At 47.3% G+C, this 20,317-nt stretch overlaps 1 protein-coding gene across 1 annotated transcript in view; it reads left to right on the forward strand.

Moving 5' to 3' along the window:
* Positions 1–20,317, forward strand: part of LOC109880159 (collagen alpha-6(IV) chain) — a 238,446-nt gene that overhangs the window by 174,189 nt on the left and 43,940 nt on the right. The window contains 10 exon segments of the mRNA XM_031791790.1: positions 3,044–3,085; positions 5,852–5,941; positions 10,738–10,791; positions 10,990–11,052; positions 11,326–11,370; positions 11,477–11,530; positions 11,799–11,868; positions 12,008–12,115; positions 13,458–13,567; positions 13,570–13,606. Of these exon segments, the coding sequence (XP_031647650.1) occupies positions 3,044–3,085; positions 5,852–5,941; positions 10,738–10,791; positions 10,990–11,052; positions 11,326–11,370; positions 11,477–11,530; positions 11,799–11,868; positions 12,008–12,115; positions 13,458–13,567; positions 13,570–13,606 (673 nt within the window).

Below are 20,317 nucleotides of genomic sequence, written 5' to 3' on the forward strand. Positions count from 1 at the left end.
GTCCCACCTAGCTATCTGAAGATGAATGTACTGACTGTGATATGTGGTTGTCCCACCTAGCTATCTGAAGATGAATGTACTGACTGTGATGTGTGGTTGTCCCACCTAGCTATCTGAAGATGAATGTACTGACTGTGATGTGTGGTTGTCCCACCTAGCTATCTGAAGATGAATGTACTGACTGTGATGTGTGGTTGTCCCACCTAGCTATCTGACGATGAATGTACTGACTGTGATATGTGGTTGTCCCACCTAGCTATCTGAAGATGAATGTACTGACTGTGATGTGTGGTTGTCCCACCTAGCTATCTGAAGATGAATGTACTGACTGTGATGTGTGGTTGTCCCACCTAGCTATCTGAAGATGAATGTACTGACTGTGATGTGTGGTTGTCCCACCTAGCTATCTGACGATGAATGTACTGACTGTGATGTGTGGTTGTCCCACCTAGCTATCTGAAGATGAATGTACTGACTGTGATGTGTGGTTGTCCCACCTAGCTATCTGACGATGAATGTACTGACTGTGATATGTGGTTGTCCCACCTAGCTATCTGAAGATGAATGTACTGACTGTGATGTGTGGTTGTCCCACCTAGCTATCTGAAGATGAATGTACTGACTGTGATGTGTGGTTGTCCCACCTAGCTATCTGAAGATGAATGTACTGACTGTGATGTGTGGTTGTCCCACCTAGCTATCTGACGATGAATGTACTGACTGTGATGTGTGGTTGTCCCACCTAGCTATCTGAAGATGAATGCACTGACTGTGATATGTGGTTGTCCCACCTAGCTATCTGACGATGAATGTACTGACTGTGATGTGTGGTTGTCCCACCTAGCTATCTGAAGATGAATGTACTGACTGTGATGTGTGGTTGTCCCACCTAGCTATCTGAAGATGAATGCACTGACTGTGATGTGTGGTTGTCCCACCTAGCTATCTGAAGATGAATGTACTGACTGTGATGTGTGGTTGTCCCACCTAGCTATCTGAAGATGAATGTACTGACTGTGATATGTGGTTGTCCCACCTAGCTATCTGAAGATGAATGTACTGACTGTGATGTGTGGTTGTCCCACCTAGCTATCTGAAGATGAATGTACTGACTGTGATGTGTGGTTGTCCCACCTAGCTATCTGAAGATGAATGTACTGACTGTAAGCGTCTGCTAAATGACTAACATGTAAAAATGTTAAATGTATTTCTTTCTTTCCTTTTAGTCTAGGTTTATTGAGATACATGATACAGTGGGGCAAAAAAGTATTTAGTCAGCCACCAATTGTGCAAGTTCTCCCACTTAAAAAGATGAGAGAGGCCTGTCATTTTCATCATAGGTACACTTCAACTATGACAGACAAAATGAGAAAAAAAATCCAGAAAATCACATTGTAGGATTTTTATTGAATTTATTTGCAAAATATGGTGGAAAATAAGTATTTGGTCACCTACAAACAAGCAAGATTTCTGGCTCTCACAGACCTGTAACTTCTTTAAGAGGCTCCTCTGTCCTCCACTCGTTACCTGTATTAATGGCACCTGTTTGAACTTGTTATCAGTATAAAAGACACCTGTCCACAACCTCAAACAGTCACACTCCAAACTCCACTATGGCCAAGACCAAAGAGCTATCAAAGGACACCAGAAACAAAATTGTAGACCTGCACCAGGCTGGGAAGACTGAATCTGCAATAGGTAAGCAGCTTGGTTTGAAGAAATCAACTGTGGGAGCAATTATTAGGAAATGGAAGACATACAAGATCACTGATAATCTCCCTCGATCTGGGGCTCCACGCAAGATCTCACCCCGTGGGGTCAAAATGATCACAAGAACGGTGAGCAAAAATTACAGATCCACACGTGGGGACCTAGTGAATGACCTGCAGAGAGCTGGGACCAAAGTAACAAAGCCTACCATCAGTAACACACTACGCCGCCAGGGACTCAAATCCTGCAGTGCCAGACGTGTCCCCCTGCTTAAGCCAGTACATGTCCAGGCCCGTCTGAAGTTTACTAGAGAGCATTTGGATGATCCAGAAGAAGATTGGGAGAATGTCATATGGTCAGATGAAACCAAAATATAACTTTGGTAAATATATTTTGGTAAAAACTCAACTCGTCGAGTTTGGAGGACAAAGAATGCTGAGTTGCATCCAAAGAACACCATACCTACTGTGAAGCATGGGGTGGAAACATCATGCTTCGGGGCTGTTTTTCTGCAAAGGGACCAGGACGACTGATCCGTGTAAAGGAAAGAATGTATGGGGCCATGTATCGTGAGATTTTGAGTGAAAACCTCCTTCCATCAGCAAGGGCATTGAAGATGAAACGTGGCTTGTCTTTGTCTTTCAGCATCATTGTCTTTCAGCACGACAATGATCCCAAACACACCGCCTGGGCAACGAAGGAGTGGCTTTGTAAGAAGCATTTCAAGGTCCTGGAGTGGCCTAGCCAGTCTCCAGATCTCAACCCCATAGAAAATCTTTGGAGGGAGTTGAAAGTCCGTGTTGCCCAGCAACAGCCCCAAAACATCACTGCTCTAGAGGAGATCTGCATGGAGGAATGGGCCAAAATACCAGCAACAGTGTGTGAAACCTTGTGAAGACTTACAGAAAACATTTGACCTCTGTCATAGCCAACAAAGGGTATATAACAAAGTATTTAGATAAACTTTTGTTATTGACCAAATACTTATTTTCCACCATAATTTGCAAATAAATTCATTAAAAATCCTACAATGTGATTTTCTGGATTTTTTTTCTCATTTTGTCTGTCATAGTTGAAGTGTACCTATGATGAAAATAACAGGCCTCTCTCATCTTTTTAAGTGGGAGAACTTGCACAATTGGTGGCTGACTAAATACTTTTTTGCCCCACTGTATGTATTTAGTCCCTATTAGAAACTTTGGTTTCAGTAGACTTACATTGAGATTGCAGACTTCATACCATGACACTCGTGCTGTTATAACTCGTGCTGTTATAATGCCTGCCCCATGTAGGCCCATGTTTTCCAAATGCAATATCCGCTCTTGTTTTCCAGGGGAGCCCCAGCCTCGGCTTCCGGGGGGAGCCAGGTGCTAAGGTACTCATCGTTACAAAATAACACAAGCCCCCTATTCTACCTAGTTTAATTAGTTTACTTGTTAATTGTTGAGGGCATTTCTGATAGATTGTACGCACCGTTACAACACACAACTAGGAGTACCCTACGTAACCCTTCTTGTCACTGATCACATCGATTGATACAGTCATTTATTTATTATATCAGTTTATTACATTTTAGCTTCCTATTCACTCATTCCACAACCATAAACACACCTCAGAATGGAAACGTGTAGCTAGATTTAGACTTTACAAATATGACATCAGTTGCTTTCCATATGATACCCTGTATAGTGCACCACTTTTGACTATAGCCCTGGGAAGAGGTTACCATTTGGGATACAGTCATAATTCACACCTCTGTATCAGTAAACTTTCACACCTCTGTATCAGTAACCTTTCACCCCTCTGTATCAGTAACCTTTCACACCTCTGTATCAGTAACCTTTCACCCCTCAGTATCAGTAACCTTTCACCCCTCAGTATCAGTAACCTTTCACACCTCTGTATCAGTAACCTTTCACCCCTCTGTATCAGTAACCTTTCACACCTCAGTATCAGTAACCTTTCACCCCTCTGTATCAGTAACCTTTCACCCCTCTGTATCAGTAACCTTTCACACCTCTGTATCAGTAACCTTTCACCCCTCTGTATCAGTAACCTTTCACCCCTCTGTATCAGTAACCTTTCACACCTCTGTATCAGTAACCTTTCACCCCTCTGTATCAGTAACCTTTCACCCCTCTGTATCAGTAACCTTTCACACCTCTGTATTAGTAACCTTTCACCCCTCTGTATCAGTAACCTTTCACCCCTCTGTATTAGTAACCTTTCACCCCTCTGTATCAGTAACCTTTCACCCCTCTGTATCAGTAACCTTTCACCCCTCTGTATTAGTAACCTTTCACCCCTCTGTATCAGTAACCTTTCACCCCTCTGTATCAGTAACCTTTCCTCACTCCAAATCAAACTAAAGACAGCAGGCTATGGTTTTCTAGCTGTGTTTTGTGTGTGTGTGTGTGTGTGTGTGTGTGTGTGTGTGTGTGTGTGTGTGTGTGTGTGTGTGTGTGTGTGTGTGTGTGTGTGTGTGTGTGTGTGTGTGTGTGTGTGTGTGTGTGTGTGTGGTTGAAGTACATGATTGTGGTTGTCTGTCTGACCTCTGTGTGCATGTCATCTATCTTGGTGATGGTTTGACACATCCTCCTCACCTCTATTCAACCCCCTTCCATCTCTCCCCACCTTTCTCCAATGAAACAGGACCTCTACCCTCCCCCCACCCCTCCTTCCATCTCTCCTAAACTCCTCCCTCATCCCCCACTTCTCTCTAGTTTTTCCACTGACACGTCTACCTCAAAATTTCACCCGTATCAATGGAGGTTGGTGGGTGGAGATATAGGAGGATGCCTAGAATGGAATAAATGGCATGGTATCACTATCATGTGTTATATAATACAGTTGAAGTCGGAAGTTTACATACACTTAGGTTGGAGTCGTTAAAACTCGTTTTTCAACCACTCCACAAATTTCTTGTTAACAAGCTATAGTTCTGGCAAGTTTAAATGTATTCGGCTAAATTGTATGTAAACTTCCGACTTCAACTGTAAGTACCGTTCAGTTCACTCCATTTCAGTCATCATTAGGAGCTATCCTCCCCTCACTAGCCCCCTCTGGTTTGTTCCATCTCAATTATTAACATATCACCTTGTCTTGAATGGTGTACAGTTTATTATTGCATGACAGTGCTGCCACTGGGATGACTGGAGCCCTATGGAGGCGGCCATTTTGTTTCTTATTCTGAATCTGATCTCGTATCAAATCTGATTTTAAAATGATCGAGATCTAAAATGTTATTGGATGGAGTACAGTTGTCATGTCATTACTTACTGTTGGATGGCAGCTCAGAGATTATTCTAGTACTTTCCATCACCCCCATAATTTGACCTATGTATTGTCTGTAATGAGACTACCTTTAATTGGTCAAAACAGACACTTACATGTAGCATATCTATAACATTACCAACTAATAATATTCCTGCTATATTGTATAATATTCCTCCAGTAAAATGCAATGCATTATATATTTCAAACCATATAATCTCTAAACTGTGGGCAGGCATGTTGTGGTCTGTGATTGGTTCTGGAATCACTTCCTCCAACTTCCTGTGTGGCTTTATTTCCCTTTATTTCCCCTTATTTCTCTTTATTTCCCTTTATTTCCCTTATTTCTCTTTATTTCCCTTTATTTCCCTGTATTTCCCTTATTTCTCTTTATTTCCCTTTATTTCCCTTATTTCTCTTTATTTCTCTTTATTTCCCTTTATTTCCCTGTATTTCCCTTATTTCCCTTTATTTCCCTTAGGAAGAAAGATCATGTAGCCCAGAGCTCTCTCTCTGTTTCTCTCTCTTTCTCTCTCTGTCTTTCACTCCTTTCTCTCTTTCTTCTGATATTCCACCCTCTACTATCTCATCCCCTACACCTCACTCTCTCATCTTCCTCTTTTCCTCCCTGTCTTCTTCTTTTATCACATCTCCTAACACTTTTTTTCTTTCATTTGTTTCCTATTTCTCCCACATCCCTCTTTCCTCATCCCTCCTTATTCCCCCTCTCTCTCTTTCTCGCTCCACATCTCGCTCTTCCTATCTTTACCCCCCCCCCCCCCTGCCTCTCAACATCCCAAATTCCTCATCCTCCGGTCTGATTGGCTGATAACGACTGACTGACAAGTGTTCTCCTCTGAATCACCAGGGAAACACGGGGCCACCCGGACCTCGAGGCGTGCCCGGCGACGAGTCGCTAGTAGGCTCATCTATTACCACCATCTACAAAGGAGATAAGGTAACCCCCTCCTTCCAAACTTACCCGAAAACAACAAACAACAGCCATCGCCGCCACCCAACCACCCCTCCCTCCTCCCCTCCCTCCTCCCCTCCCTCCTCCCCTCCAACCACCCCTCCCTCCTCCCTGGAGGGTGGATGTGATACTATACTGAACTTCGCCCCCCACTTCACCTATAGCTGGCTCTGTTGGCTCGCTGGCTGGCTCCTGGAGCCCCCTCTCTCCCTGGCCTATCCCTCCCTCTACCCCTCCCCTCTCCAGTGTCCCATCCCCTCCCTCTAACCCCTCCCCTCCCCAGTGTCCCATCCCCTCCCCTCCCCAGTGTCCCATCCCCTCCCTCTACCCCTCCCCTCCCCAGTGTCACATCCCCTCCCTCTACCCCTCCCCTCCCCAGTGTCACATCCCCTCCCTCTACCCCTCCACTCCCCAGTGTCACTTCCCCTCCCTCTACCCCTCCCCTCCCCAGTGTCCCATCCCCTCCTCCCTCAACCCCTCCCAGTGTCACAAACCCTCCCTCTATCCCCTCCACTCCCCAGTGTCACATCCCCTCCCTCTATCCCCTCCGTCCCTCCCCAGTGTCACATCCCCTCCCTTTATCCCTCCCTCTATCCCCTCCCCTCCCCAGTGTCACATCCCCTCCCTCTATCCCCTCCGTCCCTCCCCAGTGTCAAATCCCCTCCCTCTATCCCCTCCCCCCAGTGTCCCATCCCCTCCCTCTATCCCCTCCCTCTATCCCCTCCCTCTATCCCCTCCCTCCCCAGTGTCCCATCCCCTCCCTCTAACCCTCCCTCTATCCCCTCCGTCCCTCCCCAGTGTCACATCCCCTCCCTCTATCCCCTCCCCTCCCCAGTGTCACATCCCCTCCCTCTATCCCCTCCCTCTATCCCCTCCCTCTATCCCCTCCCTCCCCAGTGTCCCATCCCCTCCCTCTAACCCTCCCTCTATCCCCTCCGTCCCTCCCCAGTGTCACATCCCCTCCCTCTATCCCCTCCCTCCCCAGTGTCAAATCCCCCCCTAGCCCCCCCAGTGTCCCATCCCCTCCCTCCCTCTCCCAGTGTCCCATCCCCTCCCTCTAACCCTCCCTCTATCCCCTCCCTCTCTCCCCTCCCTCCCCAGTGTCACATCCCCTCCCTCTACCCCTCCCTCCCCCAGTGTCACATCCCCTCCCTCTACCCCTCCCTCCCCCAGTGTCACATCCCCTCCCTCTATCCCCTCCCTCCCCAGTGTCAAATCCCCTCCCTCCCTCTACCCCCCTCCCCTCCCCAGTGTCCCACTCCCTCCCCAGTGTCCCATCCCCTCCCTCTACCCCCTTCCCTCCCCCATTGTCCCCTCCCCTCCCTCTCCCTCTCCCTCCCCCAGTGTCCCCTCCCTCTCCCTCCCCCAGTGTCCCCTCCCTCCCCCTTCCCCAGTGTCCCCTCCCTCTACCCCTTCCCTTCCCCAGTGTCCCCTCCCCTCCCTCTCCCTCCCCCAGTGTCCCCTCCCCCTCTCTCCCCCAGTGTCCCCTCCCCTCCCTCTCTCTCCCCCAGTGTCCCCTCCCTCTCTCTCCCCCAGTGTCCCCTCCCTTCCCTCCCCCAGTGTCCCCCTCCCTCTTTCTCCCCCAGTGTCCCCTCCCTCCCCCCCTCTTCCCCAGTGTCCCCTCCCCTCTACCCCTTCCCTTCCCCAGTGTCCCCTCCCCTCTCCCTCTCTCCCCCAGTGTCTCCTCCCCTCCCTCTCTCTCCCCCAGTGTCTCCTCCCCTCCCTCCCCCAGTGTCCCCTCCCCTCCCTCCCCCAGTGTCCCCTCCCCTCCATCCCCAGTGTTCCCTCCCCTCCCTCCCCCAGTGTCCCCTCCCCTCCCTCTCCCTCCCCAGTGTCCCCTCCCCTCCCTCTCCCTCCCCCAGTGTCCCCTCCCCTCCCTCTCCCTCCCCCAGTGTCTCCTCCCCTCCCCTCCTTCCCCCAGTGTCCCCTCCCTCTCCCTCCCCAGTGTCCCCTCCCCTCCCTCTCTCCCCCAGTGTCCCCTCCCCTCCCTTTCTCTCCCCCAGTGTCCCCTCCCCTCCCTCTCCCTCCCCCAGTGTCCCCTCCCCTCCCTCCCTCTCCCTCCCCCAGTGTCCCCCCCCCCTCTCTCCCCCAGTGTCCCCTCCCCTCCCCCTCTCTGCCCCAGTGTCCCCTCCCCTCCCTCTCTCTCCCCCAGTGTCCCCTCCACTCCCTCCCCCAGTGTCCCCCTCCCTCTCTCTCCCCCCAGTGTCCCCTCCCTCCCCCTTCCCCAGTGTCCCCTCCCTCTAACCCCTTCCCTTCCCCAGTGTCCCCTCCCCTCCCCCTCTCTCCCCCAGTGTCTCCTCCCCTCCCTCTCTCTCCCCCAGTGTCCCCTCCCCTCCCTCCCCCAGTGTCCCCTCCCCTCCCCTCCCTCTCCCTCCCCCAGTGTCCCCTCCCCTCCCTCTCCCTCCCCCAGTGTCCCCGCCCCTCCCTCTCCTCCCCCAGTGTCCCCTCCCCTCCCTCTCCCTCCCCCAGTGTCCCCGTCCCCTCTCCCTCCCCCAGTGCCCCCCCCCTCTCCCTCCCCCAGTGTCCCCTCCCCTCCCTCTCCCTCCCCCAGTGTCCCCTCCCCTCCCTCTCCCTCCCCCAGTGTCACATCCCCTCCCTCTCCCTCCCCCAGTGTCCCCTCCCCTCCCTCTCCCTCCCCCAGTGTCCCCTCCCCTCTCCCTCCCCCAGTGCCCCCCCCCTCTCCCTCCCCCAGTGTCCCCTCCCCTCCCTCTCCCTCCCCCAGTGTCCCCTCCCCTCCCTCTCCCTCCCCCAGTGTCACATCCCCTCCCTCTCCCTCCCCCAGTGTCCCCTCCCCTCCCTCTCCCTCCCCCAGTGTCCCTTCTCCTCCCTCTCTCTCCCCAGTGTCCCCCTCCCCTCCCTCTCTCCCTCCCCCAGTGTCCCCTCCCCTCCCTCTCCCTCCCCAGTGTCCCCTCCCCTCCCTGTCTCTCACCCAGTGTCCTCTCCCCTCCCTGTCACTCACCCAGTGACCCCTCCCTCCCCTCTCCCTCCCCAGTGTCCCCTCCCCTCCCTCTCTCCCCCAGTGTCCCCTCCCCTCCCTCTCCCTCCCCCAGTGTCCCCTCCCTCTCCCTCCCCCAGTGTCCCCTCCCCTCCCCTCCCTCTCCCTCCCCCAGTGTCCCCTCCCCTCCCTCTCTCTCCCCAGTGTCCCCTCCCCTCCCTCTCCCTCCCCCAGTGTCCCCTCCCCTCCCTCTCCCTCCCCCAGTGTCCCCTCCCCTCCCTCTCCCTCCCCCAGTGTCCCCTCCCCTCTCCCTCCCCCAGTGTCCCCCCCCCTCTCCCTCCCCCAGTGTCCCCTCCCCTCCCTCTCCCTCCCCCCAGTGTCCCCTCCCCTCCCTCTCCCCTCCCCCAGTGTCACATCCCCTCCCTCTCCCTCCCCCAGTGTCCCCTCCCCTCCCTCTCCCTCCCCCAGTGTCCCCTCCCCTCCCTCTCCCTCCCCAGTGTCCCCTCCCTCTCCCTCCCCCAGTGTCCCCTCCCCTCCCCTCCCTCTCCGTCCCCCAGTGTCCCCTCCCCTCCCTCTCCCTCCCCCAGTGTCCCCTCCCTCCCTCTCTCTCCCAGTGTCCCCTCCCCTCCCTCTCCCTCCCCCAGTGTCCCCCTCCCCTCCCTCTCCCTCCCCCAGTGTCCCCTCCCCTCCCTCTCCCTCCCCAGTGTCCCCTCCCCTCCCTGTCTCTCACCCAGTGTCCCCCTCCCCTCCCTGTCTCTCCCCCAGTGTCCCCTCCCCTCCCTCTCCCTCCCCCAGTGTCCCCCTCCCCTCCCTCTCCCTCCCCCAGTGTCCCCTCCCCTCCCTCTCCCTCCCCAGTGTCCCCTCCCCTCCCTGTCTCTCACCCAGTGTCCCCTCCCCTCCCTGTCTCTCCCCCCAGTGTCCCCTCCCCTCCCTCTCCCTCCCCCAGTGTCCCCTCCCCTCCCTCTCCCTCCACAGTGTCCCCTCCCCTCCATGTCTCTCACCCAGTGTCCCCTCCCCTCCCTGTCTCTCACCCAGTGTCCCCTCCCCTCCCCCAACCCACCCATCACAATGCGATATTTCCTCTATGTTGATGTTGTACACAGAATGCAACGTAAAGAACAGTATTAATTGAAAGACTCATTTAAATCAGCAAATATGTAAGCTAGATTGTTGATTATTTAGGGTGTAGAACACTGTTTCCCATTGTATGACTTTAAACCAGTTGGTACTTTTACGTGGTCAGAGAGGCTTTGGTACTGTAGTCAGTTTTAAATTTTTAATGGTTTTAATTCACAATATATCACAATTAGTTGTGTAATTGGCTTTGTAATAACAACACAAGATGGTACATGTTTTTTCACAACATTACTATAATTGTTGTCATCCACAATGAAGCCGTTTGCCTCCCTTTTGCTTTATGATACTTTGATGTGTTTTGGTTTTCCTGAAAGATGCCGTCTTGGAGTTCCACTTCCTTTGGTTAACTCCTTTTATATATATTTTTTCTCTCTCTCTCTCTCTCCTCTCTCTCTCTCTCTCTCTCTCTCTCTCTCTCCCTCCCTCCCTCCCTCCCTCCCTCCCTCCCTCCCTCTCTCTCTGTCCCTTTCTCTCTCTGTCCCTCCCTCCCTCCCTCCCTCCCTCCCTCCCTCCCTCCCTCCCTCCCTCCCTCCCTCCCTCCCTCCCTCCCTCCCTCCCTCCCTCCCTCCCTCCCTCCTCCCTCCCTCCCTCCCTCCCTCTCTCTCTGTCCCTCTCCCTCCCTCTCTCTCTCTCTCTCTCTCTCTCTCTCTCTCTCTCTCTCTCTCTCTCTCTCTCTCTCTCTCTCTCTCTCTCTCTCTCTCTCTCTCAGGGGGAAGGGGGTTACAAAGGAGTGCGTGGACCATCTGGTAGACCCGGCCCACCTGTAAGTGTGTCTGTCTTGTCTGTTGGGGTCAATAAAGATTTATAGAATTGAATATCTCTTTGCGGTCGAGCAAAATAGCCTTATAGGCCAAAGTCTTATGGGCCCTGCTGGTCAAATGTAGTGCACTACTAGTGAATAGGTTTTCATTTAGGATGCAGTTGTATGTTATAAATGTTTGACTCATACGTCTGTTGTCAGGGTCCTTTTGGCTATCCTGGCGAGAAGGGAGAGAATGGAATTCTGGGGTATCCAGGGGGACGGGTAAGCTCCTCCCCTCCTTCTATGTCAGATTATCTGCTACCACCTCAGAGTCCACATTATCTGTCCTTCCTCCCAAAGTGTGCACTTTTTTCCCTTCCCTTCACTGATATGAAGACAATGATTGGTATAATCTGGTGTAAACTCCCTCTATCCCAGGACAAAATATGTATTATTGTTACACACCCAGAGGGATGTTATTGCTGTTTGGGATTCTGGACTCTGATTCTAAACTATTCTCTGGCGGCCATCTTTTTTCTTCTTCTCTCTTGGCAGGGTCCTCCTGGTTTTAATGGACCTCCCGGATCTCCAGGAAGACCAGTAGGACACACACACACCTAAATTAAATAATGAATTGATTTATAAATGGATGGTCAGATGAATGAACCAATTAACAAATGAACTGATGCATCTCTCACCCACACAGGGATTCACAGGCAGTCCAGGGTTCCCCGGGCAACCAGGCTACAGTGGACCTAAGGTAAGCCAAGAGGGGAAAAAATGTTTCTTTCAATAAATGAATGCATGACTGTGTACTTGTTACAAACTGAATGTCAGGTAATGTTGCCTTGAATAGGCAGCCCAATTATTGGCAGAAGAGCTGATCTGATTAGTCAAAAGACAAATGAGTAGATAAAGATCCGAATTGGGCAGCCCTTGTCCGCAGTCTTGTTCTGAGAGGGTTTAGGGTTACTAGGTACCAGTCTGCCAGCAGGGGGTGCTAAAGTGAACATATTTCGTTCTTTTAGGGTGACCAGGGGGAACAGGGGCCTCCCGGGCCCCCCATCTACGCAGACACACAAGGGTTGGCTGTTCAAGGTGACACACACACACAGACACACAGGGGTTGGCTGTTCAAGGTGACACACACACACAGACACACACACACACACATACTGTATCATGAAAATAATGAATTGTATTAATGATACCCACAATCCCCTCTGATTGGTTGCAGGAGCACCAGGTGACAATGGTATTGACGGCTTCCCCGGCCAACCTGGTGACACTGGCTCTCCAGGGTTTCCAGGACAACCAGGACGACCAGGCGACTCCTTCGGCGATGGTAACACGGAGAAACATGCACTATCTAGATGCCTGCACACAGACACATGCAAACACACAAACAGGCACGCAGACACACACACACACACGCATGCTTACAGGCAGACACACAGATGCATACAGGCACGCAAACATACACAGACACACAAGCACACACAAACAGGCACGCAGACATACACACACACACATGCTTACAGGCACGCAGACATACACAGACACACAAGCACACACAAACAGGCACGCAGACATACACACACACACACATGCTTACAGGCACGCAGACATACACAGACACACAAGCACACACAAACAGGCACGCAGACATACACACACACACACATGCTTACAGGCACGCAGACATACACAGACACACAAGCACACACAAACAGGTACGCAGACATACACACACACACATGCTTACAGGCACGCACACATACACAGACACACAAACACACACAAACAGGCACGCAGACATACACACACACACATGCTTACAGGCACGCAGACATACACAGACACACAAGCACACACAAACAGGCACGCAGACATACACAGACACACAAACACACACAAACAGGCACGCAGACATACACAGACACACAAACACCTCTGATTTCCACAAGACACAAAACTAATACCGGCGAGAAAAGTCAAACCTTCTTCTGTTCCATTTGTACCCCGCCCTCTTTTCTCTCTTCTGTTGTCTTTTCTTCCATCCCTACTCCCCTCCTTTTATCTCCTCCCTCCTACTCTCTTCTCTCCTCTCTCCTCCTCTCTCCTCTCCTCTCTCCTCCTCTCCTGTCATCTCCTCCCTCCTCCTCTCTTCTCTCCTCCTCTCTCCTCTCCTCTCTTCTCCTCTCTCCTCTCCTCTCTCCTCCTCTCCTGTCATCTCCTCCCTCCTCCTCTCTCCTCTCCTCTCTCCTCCTCTCCTGTCATCTCCTCCCTCCTCCTCTCTTCTCTCCTCTCTCCTCCTCTCTCCTCTCCTCTCCTCTCTCCTCCTCTCCTGTCATCTCCTCCCTCCTCCTCTCTTCTCTCCTCCTCTCTCCTCTCCTCTCTCCTCCCCTCCTGTTATCTCCTCCCTCCTCCTCTCTTCTCTCCTCTCTCTTCCTCTCTCCTCTCTCCTCCTCTCTCCTCTCCTCTCCTCTCTCCTCCTCTCCTGTCATCTCCTCCCTCCTCCTCTCTTCTCTCCTCCTCTCTCCTCTCTCCTCTCCTCTCTCCTCCTCTCCTGTCATCTCCTCCCTCCTCCTCTCTTCTCTCCTCCTCTCTCCTCTCCTCTCTCCTCCTCTCCTGTCATCTCCTCCCTCCTCCTCTCTTCTCTCCTCCTCTCTCTTCCATCTCCAAAGGTCGAGGAGGCAGCCCAGGGTTCCCTGGCACCTTAGGACCTAAGGGAGAGAGGGGTAACCCCGGCAGACAGAGCTACGGCCCTGAGGGCCTACCAGGAGGACCAGGATTACCAGGACCCCCGGACCTCCTGGACCACCAGGCAGATCTGGTACGTTACGGCTTCCAGCAATCAAGTCCAACCAGACTTTTGCAATTCTGCGATCACAAAATGTTTTGCAAAATCAACAATCCTCTCCCCATATTACTAAATGTTTTACATCCCTCCAAATACCTGTCACTATCATTCATATCACTACCATTCATTATACCATCCACAAATACCTGTATCACTACCATTCATTATGTCATCCACAAATACCTGTATCACTACCATTCATTATGTCATCCACAAATACCTGTATCACTACCATTCATTATGTCATCCACAAATACCTGTAATCACTACCATTCATTATGTCATCATTATGTCATCCACAAATACCTGTATCACTACCATTCATTATGTCATCCACAAATACCTGTATCACTACCATTCATTATGTCATCCACAAATACCTGTATCACTACCATTCATTATGTCATCCACAAATACCTGTATCACTACCATTCATTATGTCATCCACAAATACCTGTATCACTACCATTCATTATGTCATCCACAAATACCCTGTATCAACTACCATTCATTATGTCATCCACAAATACCTGTATCACTACCATTCATTATGTCATCCACAAATACCTGTATCACTACCATTCATTATGTCATCCACAAATACCTGTATCACTACCATTCATTATGTCATCCACAAATACTGTATCACTACCATTCATTATGTCATCCACAAATACCTGTATCACTACCATTCATTATGTCATCCACAAATACCTGTATCACTACCATTCATTATGTCATCCACAAATACCTGTATCACTACCATTCATTATGTCATCCACAAATACCTGTATCACTACCATTCATTATGTCATCCACAAATACCTGTATCACTACCATTCATTATGTCATCCACAAATACCTGTATCACTACCATTCATTATGTCATCCACAAATACCTGTATCACTACCATTCATTATGTCATCCACATATACCTGTATCACTACCATTCATTATGTCATCCACATATACCTGTATCACTACCATTCATTATGTCATCCACATATACCTGTATCACTACCATTCATTATGTCATCCACAAATACCTGTATCACTAACCATTCATTATGTAATCCACAAATACCTGTATCACTACCATTCATTATGTCATCCACAAATACCTGTATCACTACCATTCATTATGTCATCCACAAATACCTGTATCACTACCATTCATTATGTCATCCACAAATACCTGTATCACTACCATTCATTATGTCATCCACATATACCTGTATCACTACCATTCATTATGTCATCCACAAATACCTGTATCACTACCATTCATTATGTCATCCACAAATACCTGTGTCACTACCATTCATTATGTCATCCACAAATACCTGTATCACTACCATTCATTATGTCATCCACAAATACCTGTATCACTACCATTCATTATGTCATCCACAAATACCTGTATCACTACCATTCATTATGCCATCCACATATACCTGTATCACTACCATTCATTATGTCATCCACAAATACCTGTATCACTACCATTCATTATGTCATCCACAAATACCTGTATCACTACCATTCATTATGTCATCCACAAATACCTGTATCACTACCATTCATTATGTCATCCACAAATACCTGTATCACTACCATTCATTATGTCATCCACAAATACCTGTATCACTACCATTCATTATGTCATCCACAAATACCTGTATCACTACCATTCATTATGTCATCCACAAATACCTGTATCACTACCATTCATTATGTCATCCACAAATACCTGTATCACTACCATTCATTATGTCATCCACAAATACCTGTATCACTACCATTCATTATGTCATCCACAAATACCTGTATCACTACCATTCATTATGTCATCCACAAATACCTGTATCACTACCATTCATTATGTCATCCACAAATACCTGTATCACTACCATTCATTATGTCATCCACAAATACCTGTATCACTACTATTCATTATGTCATCCACAAATACCTGTATCACTACCATTCATTATGTCATCCACAAATACCTGTATCACTACCATTCATTATGTCATCCACAAATACCTGTATCACTACCATTCATTATGTCATCCACAAATACCTGTATCACTACCATTCATTATGTCATCCACAAATACCTGTATCACTACCATTCATTATGTCATCCACATATACCTGTATCACTACCATTCATTATGTCATCCACAAATACCTGTATCACTACCATTCATTATGTCATCCACAAATACCTGTATCACTACCATTCATTATGTCATCCACAAATACCTGTATCACTACCATTCATTATGTCATCCACAAATACCTGTATCACTACCATTCATTATGTCATCCACAAATACCTGTATCACTACCATTCATTATGTCATCCACAAATACCTGTATCACTACCATTCATTATGTCATCCACAAATACCTGTATCACTACCATTCATTATGTCATCCACAAATACCTGTATCACTACCATTTATTATGTCATCCACAAATACCTGTATCACTACCATTCATTATGTCATCCACAAATACCTGTATCACTACTATTCATTATGTCATCCACAAATACCTGTATCACTACTATTCATTATGTCATCCACAAATACCTGTATCACTACCATTCATTATGTCATCCACAAATACCTGTATCACTACCATTCATTATGTCATCCACAAATACCTGTATCACTACCATTCATTATGTCATCCACAAATACCTGTATCACTACCATTCATTATGTCATCCACATATACCTGTATCACTACCATTCATTATGTCATCCACAAATACCTGTATCACTACCATTCATTATGTCATCCACAAATACCTGTATCACTACCATTCATTATGTCATCCACATATACCTGTATCACTACCATTCATTATGTCATCCACAAATACCTGTATCACTACCATTCATTATGTCATCCACAATACCTGTATCACTACCATTCATTATGTCATCCACAAATACCTGTATCACTACCATTCATTATGTCATCCACAAATACCTGTATCACTACCATTCATTATGTCATCCACAAATACCTGTATCACTACCATTCATTATGTCATCCACAATACCTGTATCACTACCATTCATTATGTCATCCACAAATACCTGTATCACTACCATTCATTATGTCATCCACAAATACCTGTATCACTACCATTCATTATGTCATCCACAAATACCTGTATCACTACCATTCATTATGTCATCCACAAATACCTGTATCACTACCATTCATTATGTCATCCACAAATACCTGTATCACTACCATTCATTATGTCATCCACAAATACCTGTATCACTACCATTCATTATGTCATCCACAAATACCTGTATCACTACCATTCATTATGTCATCCACAAATACCTGTATCACTACCATTCATTATGTCATCCACAAATACCTGTATCACTACCATTCATTATGTCATCCACAAATACCTGTATCACTACCATTCATTATGTCATCCACAAATACCTGTATCACTACCATTCATTATGTCATCCACAAATACCTGTATCACTACCATTCATTATGTCATCCACATATACCTGTATCACTACCATTCATTATGTCATCCACAAATACCTGTATCACTACCATTCATTATGTCATCCACAAATACCTGTATCACTACCATTCATTATGTCATCCACAAATACCTGTATCACTACCATTCATTATGTCATCCACAAATACCTGTATCACTACCATTCATTATGTCATCCACAAATACCTGTATCACTACCATTCATTATGTCATCCACAAATACCTGTATCACTACCATTCATTATGTCATCCACAAATATCTGTATCACTACCATTCATTATGTCATCCACAAATACCTGTATCACTACCATTCATTATGTCATCCACATATACCTGTATCACTACCATTCATTATGTCATCCACAAATACCTGTATCACTACCATTCATTATGTCATCCACATATACCTGTATCACTACCATTCATTATGTCATCCACAAATACCTTGTATCACTACCATTCATTATGTCATCCACAAATACCTGTATCACTACCATTCATTATGTCATCCACAAATACCTGTATCACTACCATTCATTATGTCATCCACAAATACCTGTATCACTACATTCATTATGTCATCCACAAATACCTGTATCACTACCATTCATTATGTCATCCACAAATACCTGTATCACTACCATTCATTATGTCATCCACAAATACCTGTATCACTACCATTCATTGTCATCAATACTGTCATTCATTATGTCATCACAAATACCTGTATCACTACCATTCATTATGTCATCCACAAATACCTGTATCACTACCATTCATTATGTCATCCACAAATACCTGTATCACTACCATTCATTATGTCATCCACAAATACCTGTATCACTACCATTCATTATGTCATCCACAAATACCTGTATCACTACCATTCATTATGTCATCCACAAATACCTGTATCACTACCATTCATTATGTCATCCACAAATACCTGTATCACTACCATTCATTATGTCATCCACAAATACCTGTATCACTACCATTCATTATGTCATCCACAAATACCTGTATCACTACCATTCATTATGTCATCCACATATACCTGTATCACTACCATTCATTATGTCATCCACAAATACCTGTATCACTACCATTCATTATGTCATCCACAAATACCTGTATCACTACCATTCATTATGTCATCCACAAATACCTGTATCACTACCATTCATTATGTCATCCACAAATACCTGTATCACTACCATTCATTATGTCATCCACAAATACCTGTATCACTACCATTCATTATGTCATCCACAAATACCTGTATCACTACCATTCATTATGTCATCCACAAATACCTGTATCACTACCATTCATTATGTCATCCAAATACCTGTCACTACCATTCACCACAAATACCTGTATCACTACCATTCATTATGTCATCCACATATACCTGTATCACTACCATTCATTATGTCATCCACAAATACCTGTATCACTACCATTCATTATGTCATCCACAAATACCTGTATCACTACCATTCATTATGTCATCCACAAATACCTGTATCACTACCATTCATTATGTCATCCACAAATACCTGTATCACTACCATTCATTATGTCATCCACAAATACCTGTATCACTACCATTCATTATGTCATCCACAAATACCTGTATCACTACCATTCATTATGTCATCCACAAATACCTGTATCACTACCATTCATTATGTCATCCACAAATACCTGTATCACTACTATTCATTATGTCATCCACAAATACCTGTATCACTACCATTCATTATGTCATCCACAAATACCTGTATCAGGTTTGTTTTGTTTTGATATTATAACCTGCGTGTCGTGATCGCGTTTGGTGTGGGTGGACCAAATTTATTTATGCACGATGGCGCACGCGCGCAGCCGGTTTGTGTTCCGTGTTAGGGCCAAACACTGTACATTAGCATTCCGAAAAGGTAGTGGGTCCGACCACCAGAGTGGGGATGTTGCGGTTACCATGGAAATATTCAGTCCACCAAAACAAACAAACCCAAAATAAGACTAAATCAAGTTTTCCAAGCCGACTAAATGTATATGCATGGTTCTAATGTAAACTGACAGTCAGGACACTCTTTACTAACACCTGTAAGTGTAGCTGGTCACTCAAATCCAAGATGCGTTCTCATGTTTCACCACTAGGTGTCTCCCTCCCCACCTGAACGGCAGGACCATAGATATACAATACATAGAGTATGCGCATAGTGTTAATGGTATATAGATATATATTGCTCTGATATAGTGGAGAGAGCTATCTATGGCTCTTTTTTAAAACCTTTATTTAACTAAGCAAGTCAGTTAAGAAAACATTCTTATTTTCAATGAACAGATTTTTACCTTCGGGGTTCGGGGATTCGATCTTGCAACCTTTCGGTTAATAGTCCAACGCTCTAACCACTAGGCTAACTGCTCCCCCGGCTCTGACCACTAGGCTAACTGCTCCCCCGGCTCCAACCACTAGGCTAACTGCTCCCCCGGCTCTAACCACTAGGCTAACTGCTCCCCCGGCTCTAACCACTAGGCTAACTACTACCCCGGCTCTAACCACTAGGCTAACTACTACCCCGGCTCTAACCACTAGGCTAACTGCTACCCCAGCTCTAACCACTAGGCTAACTTCTACCCCGGCTCTAACCACTAGGCTAACTGCTACCCCGGCTCTGACATAGGAGACAGAGATATCTATTGCTCTGACATAGGAGACAGAGATATATATTGCTCTGACATAGGAGACAGAGATATATATTGCTCTGACATAGGGGACAGAGATATCTATTGCTCTGACATAGGGGACAGAGATATCTATTGCTCTGACATAGGGGACAGAGATATCTATTGCTCTGACATAGGGGACAGAGATATCTATTGCTCTGACATAGGGGACAGAGATATCTATTGCTCTGACATAGGGGACAGAGATATCTATTGCTCTGACATAGGGGAGAGACATTTTCAGATAATATCTTTGCTACAAATGAAGATGAACAACAGTGGGTAAAGGTTTCATACTTCAGACGGAACGCAGTGGCGCAACTTCTGGCGGTCTCTATGGGGTGCCACAGGGTTCAATTCTCAGGCCGACTCTCTTCTCTGTATGCATC

Source organism: Oncorhynchus kisutch, linkage group LG16 (genome assembly GCF_002021735.2).
Source record: "Oncorhynchus kisutch isolate 150728-3 linkage group LG16, Okis_V2, whole genome shotgun sequence".
Taxonomy (NCBI): Eukaryota; Metazoa; Chordata; class Actinopteri; order Salmoniformes; family Salmonidae; genus Oncorhynchus; species Oncorhynchus kisutch.